Genomic DNA, 12,119 nt, shown 5'->3' on the forward strand with positions numbered 1-12,119 from the left:
CCTGTGCCAGCACGGGCCCCAATTACCCCTCAGGGCTTCTCCACCTCACCCTGCTCCTGAGGGGCAATCAGGACCAGCAGCTGCCTCTCACACCCGTTGCCAGCACTGGACCGCCACTTGCACCCACTGCTGGCACATGGCACTGGTCCCAACTGCTCAGTGCCAGTCAGCGGGTGGGAGCAGCGGCTGCCGGCCCTGATCACCCCTGAAGGCTTCTCCATCTCCCCCTGCTCCTGAGGTGTGACTGGGGCAGCAGCCGCTGCTCACACCCACTGCTGGCGCCGGCCCCAATGGCTCCGCGCCCGTCAGCAGGTGCAAGCAGGGCTGGCACCACCCAACAGCATGTGGGAGCAGAGGCAGCAGGAGCGGGGTTGCCAGCAGAGAGAGGACCAGGCTATGCAGCAAGAGGGGCTGGGTGGGGGAGTGGAGAATGGGCCAAGACCCGCCCCTGTACTGACTGCAGCCTCGCAGTCCACAGTTCCTTTCAAGGTGCACAAATTGGTGCACTGGGCCCCTAGCTTTACATAAATGGAATCACATACTCTGTGGCCTCTTGTATCTGGCTTCTCTCATTGAGTGTCATGCTTTCAAATTTCACTCATGTTGTATCGAGTGTTAGTGCTTCACTCCTTTTCATGGCTGAGTAACATTCCAGTGTGTGGATGGACCACTTTCTTTATCCATTCATCCCTTGATATACATTTGGGTTGTTTTCACCTGTTGGCTTTGTAATGCTGTACAAGTTTTTGTGTGGGCATGTTTTCACTTCTCCTAATGTTAAGGGCAGAAATAGAACAGGAGGAACGCACAAGACCAAAATGGTGAGGGATGACAAATTTATTCGATCATCCGCACACCAGGTGGCTGAGCCCCAAATGGCTCCAGCATCCTGTGACAGGAATCAGCGGTTTTTAAAGGACTTTTGGCTGGCTTTTTCCAGGCGGAGAATTCTCTGTGCAAGTCCAGAGGGGAGAGATAATGGAATGTGGTCTCAGCAAAAAGGAATGATCATAGTGAAATGGCCTAAAGGTCAGTTCTCAGGGGATGAGGTATCTATTCAATTATTTGATCAGACCTCACAGGGACTAGCTATAATTATAAATTATAAGAAATATTAATTATGCTCTGTTAACCGTGATTGTTCTGTTCTGATTAGAGAAAGCACATTCTACCTGGCTGAGAGCTATATGCCCCGGGAAATAGAAATTAACCTAGGAATGCAGTCAGTCCCGTTTTCCTTTTCCAAGAACTGCCTGTCATCATGGAAAGATTAACAGCCTTGTTGCTGAAACAATGTGGCCCAGGAGGCACCTGCCCTTTGCCAGCCCTTTGGACCCCAGCCCGCGTGGCCTGTAACCTAGTAACCATTATACCTTGCCTACTTCCCCATGTATATAAGTGGCTGGCTTATGGGAAGGAGCAGAGCAGATTTTTGTGGATGACCTGCTGCTCTCACATACAGCTGCCATTTTTGGAATAAATGTTCCTGTATGATTCAACCCCGTCTCTATTTAACTGGCTCAGACCCATTGTATGTCCCGTTTCACTTGTGCACCTAGGAGTAAAAATGCTGGGTCACGTGGTGACTGTTGAGGAGCGGCCCCATTTTACATGCCCACCCATGAGTGTGTGGGTGGGGGCCTGGTCTCTGGGCCTCAGGCTCTACGAGGTGGCACAGCATGGAGAGGGGTGTGAGGAGCAGGTTGCTACTCTGCGTCCTGGTGCTGGGGCCACTTGATCGGTGGCAGGACTCTGAGTCGTCGGCACTGTGGTGTGGCTCTGCCAGCCTCTCTGCTGTCCTGAGGCCTCCCTGCCCTTGTGAGCCCTTCTTCCTATTAAAACCCACCCTAACCTTCTCACTCTCCAACTTTGTCCCCTGCTCCCCTTTGCATATATTCTAGCCACATCCCCAATTCCTTTCCTCCTGCAAACCTGCCCCATCCAGGCATTCAGTTCACCTGTTCCTTGGATCTGTTCGCCTCATGGTCATGAACAACACCCACTTAGCTAACTTTTGCCCAATCCTCAGGCCTGTTCAGACTCATTGCTTGGTGGCTTTGATGGCTGCTCCCTATCCCTCCTCCGGACACCTTTTCACCTGGTTCCAGAACACCTGGCCACCTCTCGCTGCCCTTATTCTATGTAAGAGAACTTACATAACATTAGTGTCAGGTGCTGAGTCATTAGCAGGTCACCCTAGGAAGTGGGTGCTGCTTGTGGCACGGGGGAGGGAGGCAACGAGGCACAGAGGTTAAATAATGTGTGCTTGGGTCACATAGCCAAGATCGGAGCCCACGCAGCCGGTCCAGGGTCTGTGCACACTTCTGCCTTCTACAGCTCCCTTTTCTCCTCCTGGCCTCTGGTCTGGATCTGCTCAGTGAACTCATTCAGGCTCCCAACTCCAACCTCCACCCTGTGCCCATCGTGCCCACATGTCTGTCTCCACTTGAACCTCACCTTGAATTCCAGACTCGGATCCTCCCCATTTCCTCAATGTCTCCCCTTGGGGTCTTACCGGAGCCCCCTAAGCTCTGCGCATCAAAGAGTCCTTCCCTGTCTGCCCACTGAGTCTTCCCATCCCAGTCAGGGCAGCTCTATTTCCCCCATCTCCACGTCCTGTCCTGCAATCCTGTGGGGACACCTGGATCCGGACCACTGCTCCCCACTCTCTGGTTAGGACATCCTCCCCAGCCCCTTCCTTGGTCTCCCTGAATATAAAACCCAAATGTTTCAATTCAATCAACAAGGCCTCCCAGATTTGACCACTCCACCCTCTGACCTCCTCTCCTACCCCGCCTGCACAGGCCTCCTGCTGCCAACCAGGCAAGATGCAACCACAGAGCTTTGGTACAGACTGTACGTACCCTCGGCCTGATAACGCCTTCCTCCAGACAGCCACACCCCCCTCCTGCTCCTCCTTTGGGCCTTTGCTGGAGCTGCTCCGCCCCTTTCCTAACCTCCCATTTCCCATAGCCGGCCTGCTCTTCTTACAAAGCATTGTCACCTTCTCACATTATTGTCTGATATGTTCTCCGTGTCTATCCTGTCTCTTCTTGGAACCTAAGGGGTGCTTGCCCTGTGGTTGTTCAGTAAATATCTGAATAAATGTGTCACTGAATGAGAAGTTACCGATGCCTCCACAGTGACAGGGGCTGGGCTGGGTGAGCCTCCTGTATGAACTCAGGGAGAGGTCCAGGCAGAGACAGGGCTGGAGCTCAGGGGTCAGGAAGGGGAGAGGACCGATGCCAACCTCCTTCCAGACATGGCTGTCCCTTTGAATTCTCAACTAACCCGCTCTCTCTCTCTCTCTCTCTCTCTCTCTCTCTCTCTTAAGTTTATGATTTCTTTAGAGAGAGAGGAAGGGGGGAGAGAGAGAAACATTGATTTATTGTTCCACTTATTTATGTATTCATTGATATTTTTTTTTTTGCTAAATATGGTTGTCTTTATTTTCTTTTTCCTTGCCCAGCCCTATCTAAACAAAATAAAACTACAGGACTGAAATTAACAACCCATTGAAATCAGCAGTAAGTTATTAAAATCATAAAGCTTTTTAAAAAATATATTTTATTGATTTTTTACAGAGGAGGGGAGAGGGATAGAGTCAGAAACATCGATGAGAAACATCGATCAGCGGCCTCTTGCACGCCCCCTACTGGGGATGTGCCCGCAACCAAGGTACATGCCCTTGACCGGAATCGAACCTGGGACCCTTCAGTCCGCAGGTCGACGCTCTATCCACTGAGCCAAACCGGTTAGGGCCATAAAGCTTTTAAAAAAGTAATTATGGGTAGTTAAATTATTTAAAGTATACAAAGTTCAAAGAGCCAGGGGTAAGGAGGTCTCCAAGAAGGCTTCCTGGGGTAAGGGAGAGGCGAGGCCAGGGAGAAAACTTGGGAATTTGAAGGACAAAGGGAACACATGACATCAAAGTGCAGGAATTTCACTTAAAATAACATTTCTGAAAATATTGATAAGAGCAACAATAGCACCTGCACAGTGGGACTGTGAGGAGAGTATCCATTGATTCTTGTATGTGCCCTGACCAGGGATCAAACCCACAATCTTGGCTTATCTGAATGACACTCTAACCAACCGATCTGCCCAGCCAGGGTCAGCCAGCGCTCTTAAATGGGGACAGTTCATTACTTCCATTGTACAGATGGGAAAACTGAGGCTGGGACCATTAGGTTGCACATGGCCCAGAACCAACTGAGAGGACCCCCTACAGTTGAACGCACAAACATTTATGGGGGGACTGCTACGCAGCTCCCCGGGTCCTGAGAGGAGAGCAGGCCTCTGGCTCGGTCTGGGCCTGTTTCCCCAGCCTCCGTCTCCTCACTTCAACTAGTTGGGATCCTAAACTGCCGCCCTAGACGGGTGTTGAGGGGAAACTGGAACTCCAGAGCAGCAGCCAAAGCCGCGCGAGAGCTCCCAAACCGCGAGTGGGCGGTGCCATTCGCACTCCTCAGGCACAGCCAGCAGCCGCTCGGGCTGCCCTTGGCACTGCCTGTCCCAGAGGCCGTTGCATTCAGGCGTTCGCTGGCGACAGCCCTAAACGGAGAGGCTGAGGGGGCCTGAACGGGGCTTCGCAGCAGCTCAGTCGGCTCTGGTCCTGGCGGCGGGCACAGGCGCAGTGAGTGTGAGCGGCGGTCGGCATGGATGACGAGGAGGAGACGTACCGGCTGTGGAAGATTCGCAAGACCATTATGCAGGTGAGAGCGCGCGGGGCTTGGCGAGCGCAGAGGGCGGGCCTCGGGGCCCAGTCGTGAGTCCGAGCGGGGCAGGGAGGCGGAAACGGGAGGCTGGGGTCTCTCTACCCGCATGTTAGCTGCCTCTCGTGTCGCGGCGTTATCCACGTAAAGAGTGCCGAAACCTTAGAGAACTTTTAAAAGAGTTTATTTGAGCCCTGGCCGAGTGGGGCGTTGTCGTCCTGTACACCAAAAGGTTGCGTGTTCTAGTCCTGGTCAGGGCACTGACCTAGGTTGTGGGTTGATCTCGGTTCGGCGCTCGCTCGCGCTCTCCCCCTTCCCATCCTCTCTCCCCCCTCCCCCCTCCCCCCTCCCCCATACCCTTGGCCCAGCTGGTGTGGTCCAGTGATTGAGCCTCAACCGATGAACCAGGCGATCACGGTTGGATTCCCAGTCAGGGCACATGCCCAGGTTTCGGCTGAATCCCCCTTGCGGGGCGTGCAGGAAGCAGCTGATGGATGTGTCTTTCTCATCAATGCTTCTTTTTCCTCCGTCTCTCTTTCTAAAAATCAATAAAAGTCATAAATAATAAAAAGTTTATTTGAAGCAAAAATAACGACTTGCTGGGAAGCAAGATCTCAAATACCCTGGAGAATAACGGTTTTGCAGTTTCTTTTTTTATTGATTAAGGTATTACATATGCGTCCTTATCCCCCCATTGCCCCCCACCCCCCTGCAGTTTCTTTTATGCACTTGCAATGAAGGAAGGAATGTAAGGACGATTACAGGAAGGCGGGAGGAAGCCATGCAGGGACTGGATCACAGGGAGTTGTCTGTAGTTGAAGGCGGTCATGCGTATTTCAAAGGTGTGTTATCCTGGGCTCACAAGAACAGACAGGGCTCACTTAAGACAAAAGTAAACCTTTTACTAAACAAGTTCTAGGTCTGGAACGTGACTGCCCACCATGACCTGCCCAGTTAGGGATTTATGATCAGGTTACCTTATGAGGTTACTTTCCATGGAACCCCTTTTTTTGTCTACAGTCTCTTGGTTATTTCCTGGAAGGCTTCCACACTACCCCAGTGCATAAGACAGAATCACAGGATTACGGGACTGCAAGGAACCTGGGCCAGCTGTCTACCTGCCACCATCCAGTGCAGACATCTCTCTCTGACCTCTGTCTGGTGGCTACTTCAATGCTGTACCCACCAACTTTGAGTTACTCGGGATGGAGCGAAGCAGCAAGCTGGCTGAGCAGCACTACACGCCATGTGCTTTAAGCTGCCCTATTGGAGGGGGCCACTGTGATCCCCAGAAGCCCACCTCTGCCTTTGCACTCCCCTTGTAGGAATCCTGCCGGGTTTAAGGGTTTAAGGCTGGGCAGCCAAACCCAGCCCCTTCACTCGTTTGCAAAGCTACCCCAAAGATAGGGACTGAAACAGCTGTGCTACAGGCCGGCAGTGTTGTGGGTCCTGAGAGAAAACCAGGCTGTGGGGACTTCACAGAGGAAAGGGAGTGTGGGGGGCCTCAGGCAGGCCAGGCTGAGTAGCAGCTCGGACCTCCCCTTTCTTTACGTTTTTAAAAATATTTTTATTGATTTCAGAGAGGAAGGGAGAGGGATGGAGAGAAACATCAGTGATGGGAGAGAATCATTGATTGCCTGCCTCCTGCACAACCACTACTGGGGGGATCGAGCCGGCAACCCGGGCATGTGCCCTTGGCTGGAATCGAACCTGGGACCCTTCAGTCCGTAGGCCGATGCTCTGTCCACTGAGCAAAACCAGCTAGGGCCCCTTTCTTTACTTGGATCTTCTTCCTGTCAGCCCACTAAAGAGCCCCAATTTCCGAGATGAGTCCTAGAACTCCTGGCCCTCAAGCTTTTGCCTGGTTTTCAACTAAGGTCTGTCCAGGCAGCCTAGCAGTGCCCCTCCCACCTAACTGTCTTTTTCTGCCCCAGACCCCAGGGCCCCAACTCTAGGCTCAAATGGCTCCAACCCAAGTCCCAGTTCTGCAGCTGTTTCCCAATCCCAGCCTCTCACGGCCTCAGTTTTCAGGATAAAATGACAGCACCCATGGCAGCTGATTAACTGGATTGACACAATGGCTGTGTTGGGGTGTGCCCCGTATTTGTCTCTACCGGCTTCATCCCTCTTTTCTGGGTTCTACACACACCTGCCACACTGAGCCCCAAACTCCCTGTATTGTCCTCACAGTGGCCTCTTTTGGCTCAAGCTCTTGTTGCCATTCCTCCTCTCCCTTGGGGTCACCTGGCTCTTTCTGTCCACAGCTGTGCCATGACCGAGGATACCTGGTGACTCAGGATGAGCTGGACCAGACACTAGAGGAGTTCAAGGCCCAGTTTGGGGACAAGCCAAGTGAAGGGCGGCCACGGCGCACGGACCTCACAGTGCTGGTGGCCCACAATGATGACCCCACTGACCAGATGTTTGTCTTTTTCCCAGGTGAGTGTCTTGCTGGTGCCTGAGGGGTCACTGAGAGCCATTTGATGGCCTGTTTAGGATCCAGCTTGTAACATTCCCCTGCTTGTAACACTGACTCAGAGGAGAGAGTTCCCCCTCACCTTATGTGCTGTGGGCGACATCACTGATCTCTGACCCTTCTGAGTACCTTTTCCAGTTTCCTTCTTGGTCGTCTTCCCCATTCTCTATTCCTTGGCTGTTTTCTCTGACCACGATTATCATAGGCCTTCCGGGAGAGCCCCCAGCTCCTGACCTCAGACCCACTGTTTCCTCCTCTGTCCACCACCAGCCCAGCTTCCACTCTCAGCGCCTGTGTTCCCTGCAGCTCCTTCCTGCACCGTTGCAGGGTTATTGCCTCATATTGCCTATCCCCCGCCTCACCACACCCTTTCCTCCTCACTCTGCCTCCTCAGTGTCCAGACATTGTCCCTGGAGACTACACTCAGGTGCCTCCTCTTTCAGGATCCCCACTGAGCCGTGGGTTGAGCGAAGAGCCCACTGAGGGGTGTCCTGGGATCCCTATGTTCCTCTCTTTTGGCACCTAACCCATTGAGGCAGCCTCGCTCTCAGGCCTGCAAAAGTTGGGGGACTAGGCTTTTCAGCACCTTGGTATCAACTACATGCCTAGAATGAAGGGGGTGGGCAGAAAACATTTGCAGAGCAGAACCTGGTGACACTTTTTATGATAAACGTCCCTGTGTATGAGATATGATTATTTGAGACCTTAATGCCTAATCACAGGCCTCCCACAGAGCCATCTCCAGACCTGTCAGGGATTAGCTTCTCCCTGGAGTAGGAGTTCTCCCTGCATTTCCTGGTGTTCGGTGACATGGAGGTGTCACTGCTCCTCTGGGACATGCTTCAGGACAGGGCTTAAGTTTCTGCCTGTATTGGTTTGCTGAGGCCGCCATAACAAAGCACTGTAGATGAGTCCTGAAACAACTGACATTTATTGTCTCCAGCTCTGGGGGCTGGAAGTTCAAGATCAAGTTGTCTGCTGGGTTGGTTCCCCCTTATGTTTCTGTCCTTAGCATGTTAGACGGTGGCTCTCTCCTCCCTGTGTCCTCACAGGGTCCCTAATGTCTGTCTCAATCTCTTAGAAGGACACCAGTCAGATTGGATCAGGGTTCACATGACTTCATGTTACCTTAATTATCTCTTGGAAGGCCCCTTTACCAAGCACAGTAGTTATTAGTTACCTCCTGAGGTACTGGGGACTAGGACTCAAACCTGGGGATTTGGGAGGACTCAGCCCAGGATAATGGTCATCGGTGGAGTGATTTGCACTACAGAAGACAGAGGCCCAGCGAGGAGCCTCACATGAATCCTGGTGGCCAGAGCCCTGTGGCCGAAGCTCGTAGGGTCCAGTGTTTCTCTGGTGACAAAGCCCCAGGCCCCTAATGCTACTGAAAAAGTAACGACTTCTACCGCTGGGGATGGGCGGTCTGTCTCCATGGCAGGTCAGCCAACCTCATCTCACCTCTGGACACCCAGCCATGCACTTTGTGGGCTCCCAGATTAAACAAGCCACTTAGCTTGGGGGTTCTCAAACCTTGGAACCAGTGAGGCACCCAACTAAACCCAGATTTCAGACCCCACTTCAGACAGGGACCTTTGAAGTCCAGGGGCATAGGCACCTTTCAGCTGCTTGGTGATCTGGAGGCAGCCAGCTCCCTGTTCTACAAACTGAAAAACTGAGGCCTCAGAGAGGTGCCACACATGCCTGGAAACGGGTCGGTAAGGCCCTGGCATTGTGGACCCGCATGCACTCTGTCCACAGAGGAGCCCAAAGTGGGGATCAAGACCATCAAGGTGTACTGCCAGCGCATGCAGGAGGAAAACATCACCCGAGCCCTCATCGTGGTGCAGCAGGGCATGACACCCTCCGCCAAGCAGGTGGGTGTCCCCACAGCAAAGAGCCTGACCACTTCCCTTCCTGTTCTGTCCCGAGCCTCACTTTCCTATGGCACCTAAGAGGCCCCGCCGCTATCTTCACCCAGGGCACCCACTGCACCCTCGGCAGCACTTGCCTCTGGCCCCTCGTTCTAATGTGGGAGCTCAGGGTCTGAGAAGGAGCTGCTGTCCTTTGTGGGCAGCATGGGGCATCCCCAGAGCAGGCCCAGCATCCCCCGTCTGTGTTTGGAGAGGCCTACGTGGGATGGGAGGAGCAATGCGCACACTCTTCCCTGTGCCTGTGGTCCTTGCCCAGAGTCCTTGCCATCTTGGTCCTCTCTTGGGGAGTGGCCTCCATGCCAGCTCAGGGACCAACCTCCGGACTCATTTGACAGATAAACTCATTTCCTGACACCAGGCTGAGGTCTGGAGATGTGCCAGGGGCCAAGGCAGTGGGGAGAAACCCATGCATGCCATGGGAATGCCTAGCTTATGATGCCTGGCTTCTTGTTGAGGTACAAGATCAAACCCATTCAGCTTTCCCACCTGCCATGGCCTCTGAGGAAGAAACGAGCCAGGTCTCCAGTCCTGTGTGTGTGTGGTGGGGGGGGATGGAGGGAGGAGGCCATATCTGAGGATCTCTCTTCCAGTCCCTGGTCGACATGGCCCCCAAGTACATCCTGGAACAGTTTCTGCAGCAGGAGCTGCTCATCAACATCACGGAGCACGAGGTGGGGCCTAGGGAAGGTGGGGGGAGTTGGGTGGTAGGGAGTGGGGAGATGGTAAAGAAAGTAGAGCCAGGCTCTCAAAGTGTGGCCCCCAGGTCCAGAGCAGCAGCAGCAGCAGCATTACCTGAGCCTTGCTGAGAATGTGGGTTCCCAGTCCACACTGCTGACATGGCGGATGGGGATCCCAGGTTGTGTCCCAAGGTCCCTCTGCATGACAGTTGTGGGTGGGGTGTAGACTAGCTGAGGACACTGTACCCCTCCCCCGTGTGGGAGTGTGGGGCACAGCGGGGTCCTGGCCCTCTGGAGACACAGGTTCTGTTCTCTTGGCAGCTGGTCCCAGAGCATGTCGTCATGACCAAGGAGGAGGTGACGGAGCTGCTGGCCAGATAGTATCCTTTCTGGACCTCCCATCCTCTCCCCTCCCCAATCCTCTGGGCTTCTCCATCCCTCCCAGTCAGCCCTGCATGGCTTTTTCCTGACTGAGCTTCCCAGTAAACTCCGAGAAAACCAGCTGCCCAGGATCCAGGCTGGAGACCCCGTGGCACGCTACTTTGGGATAAAGCGAGGGCAGGTGAGAGACCACCCTGGCAGGAGAGCCCTACCCCCAGCCTTTTTCCTCTTGGGCAGGAGCCTCAGCACTCACCTCCCTCCCCCAGCTTTTTGAAGAATCAGGGCTACCCCCAAGTCTCTTTTCCTGGTCGGGGTCCTGGTGCCACCTGCCCTGCTGCTGCCCCCACCAATCCCACACACACCTGGGTCCCTGGGGAGGCCCTGCCCAGCCCTGCTCTCACTCTGATGCAGGTAGTGAAGATCATCCGGCCCAGCGAAACCGCAGGCAGATACATCACCTACCGGCTGGTGCAGTAGCCGTCCTACCACCTAGCAGGTGAGATAGATGCCGCCCCAGCTGTGGCGGGGAAGGGGGGGGTCTGTGTACACTGGTGGTGCAGGAAAGACCGAAGTCTTTGCCTGAGTGGGCCCATCTGTTACCTGCCCCACTAATGTTCTGACCCGGAGCCCTGAGCTCAGCCCCTTCTTTCCAGACCTGCTTTCCTCTTCGTTGCCCTAACCTTCTCCTTCCAGGTTCCACCACAGCCTGTCACTCTCCACTTCCTGTGGGGCCCAGGAGTGGCATCTGCCCCCTGGGTATGTCTAACCCACGTGATAGACTAATCACATGATGGCCTTTTCTTCTCTCCTCCAGCCCCTGGGAGACAGACAAATGGACTGTAACCACCTTACCCAGGCAGTTGGCCTGCTGGCCGTCTGCCCTGCTGTGATCTGCTCAACCCTGGAAACCTACCTGCTGCTTCTTTGGAACCCAGGGCAGGCTGTGTGCTTGCCCTCCTGGGCTGAGGGCCCTTGTGGCCTCACATGGACACTGAGCCCCACCTGGGATCCTGTGCAAATGGTTCCTCAAGAGGACAGGATGCTGAGGGGAGGCCAGTGAGCCAGCCAGCAGCCAAGATAGTCCTAGGTTCTTGCCTGTCCCCCGAGGCACTCCAAGCTGGCTCCCCACAAATGGGACCTGGGTCCAAGTCTCCGGGTAAGCCCCCACTTCCAGCTTCCCTCCTCCATGCTCCTCACAGTGGCCCTATCCCTGACCCGTGGAGGACTCTGAGGTCAGCCGGCAGGGAGATTAAAATACCTCTGGATTTGAGTTGGTATTGAAGCTGGGTGTTTTTAAATTAAAGGTGTTTTGAGTAAACAGTTTCACTTGTCTAAAAAAACAAGGTGGGAGGATAGGTTTGTTGTGGCTTCAAGATAGAGTCTCTGTGACCCCTCCCTGCTCCCCACCTGCAAACTGCACAGCCATACCTGGCTTTCTGTCCAGTGTTCACAATGCAAAGGTGCATCTGTCCTCTCCCTTCACCCAAAAGGCAGGATTAATGTCCGGTGCTCACTTGCAGCTGTGCTCCCTTATGCTTTTCTTGCCTAGAAGTTTGGGGTCCAACGAGCCTCTCCCCCGCCTAGAGTGTCTGGTTCCAGAAGACACAGTCCCCCCCCCCCCCAAGTTAAAAGAAATCATGTATATTCTTTAACCCTTTGCGGTCGTATTAAATTTGGACATGGGTGTCGTACTGGTCGGAATTAATTTCCATTGAAAGAGCAGTGATACATAACATGCAAGATTATGAAGGATAAACAAAATTTATTCTTTTTTGGAACTACGTAACTACTAGTAGAATCACTACAAACGTTATCACTTTCTACGTCAGAGTCAGTATTCAAGGTGCCAAAATTAAACTCTTCATCGTTACTTTCAGATTCGCAGTACACTTCTTTCAGTAACTTTCTTTTTGCCATTTTGGAGTATTATTTTAAA

At 53.5% G+C, this 12,119-nt stretch overlaps 1 protein-coding gene across 3 annotated transcripts; it reads left to right on the forward strand.

The window, feature by feature from the left end:
* Nucleotides 1-4,502: 4,502 nt before the first annotated feature.
* Nucleotides 4,503-11,501, forward strand: POLR2E (RNA polymerase II, I and III subunit E). Of its 3 annotated transcripts, XM_059697405.1 has the most exons (8): nucleotides 4,512-4,715; nucleotides 6,980-7,154; nucleotides 8,953-9,068; nucleotides 9,716-9,796; nucleotides 10,124-10,182; nucleotides 10,286-10,364; nucleotides 10,595-10,679; nucleotides 10,998-11,151. In XM_059697405.1, the coding sequence occupies exons 1-7, from the start codon at nucleotides 4,659-4,661 to the stop codon at nucleotides 10,658-10,660; spliced, it is 633 nt and encodes a 210-aa protein (XP_059553388.1). In that variant the 5' UTR covers nucleotides 4,512-4,658; the 3' UTR covers nucleotides 10,661-10,679; nucleotides 10,998-11,151. The 3 variants fall into 3 exon arrangements, with proteins under 3 accessions (XP_059553387.1, XP_059553386.1, XP_059553388.1); XM_059697403.1 differs by lacking the exon at nucleotides 10,595-10,679 and having other exon boundaries at nucleotides 4,507-4,715; nucleotides 10,998-11,501; XM_059697404.1 differs by lacking the exons at nucleotides 9,716-9,796; nucleotides 10,595-10,679 and having other exon boundaries at nucleotides 4,503-4,715; nucleotides 10,998-11,501.
* The last annotated feature ends 618 nt before the right edge of the window (nucleotides 11,502-12,119 follow it).

Source organism: Myotis daubentonii, chromosome 5 (assembly GCF_963259705.1).
Source record: "Myotis daubentonii chromosome 5, mMyoDau2.1, whole genome shotgun sequence".
NCBI classification, from domain to species: Eukaryota; Metazoa; Chordata; class Mammalia; order Chiroptera; family Vespertilionidae; genus Myotis; species Myotis daubentonii.

Coding starts and splice junctions, on each gene's coding strand:
- POLR2E (XM_059697403.1), top strand. CDS start 4,659: ATGGATGACGAGGAGGAGACGTACCGGCTGTGGAAGATTCGCAAGACC. Junction 4,716..6,979: donor TTCGCAAGACCATTATGCAG/GTGAGAGCGCGC, acceptor TTCTGTCCACAG/CTGTGCCATGACCGAGGATA. Junction 9,069..9,715: donor TGACACCCTCCGCCAAGCAG/GTGGGTGTCCCC, acceptor TCTCTCTTCCAG/TCCCTGGTCGACATGGCCCC.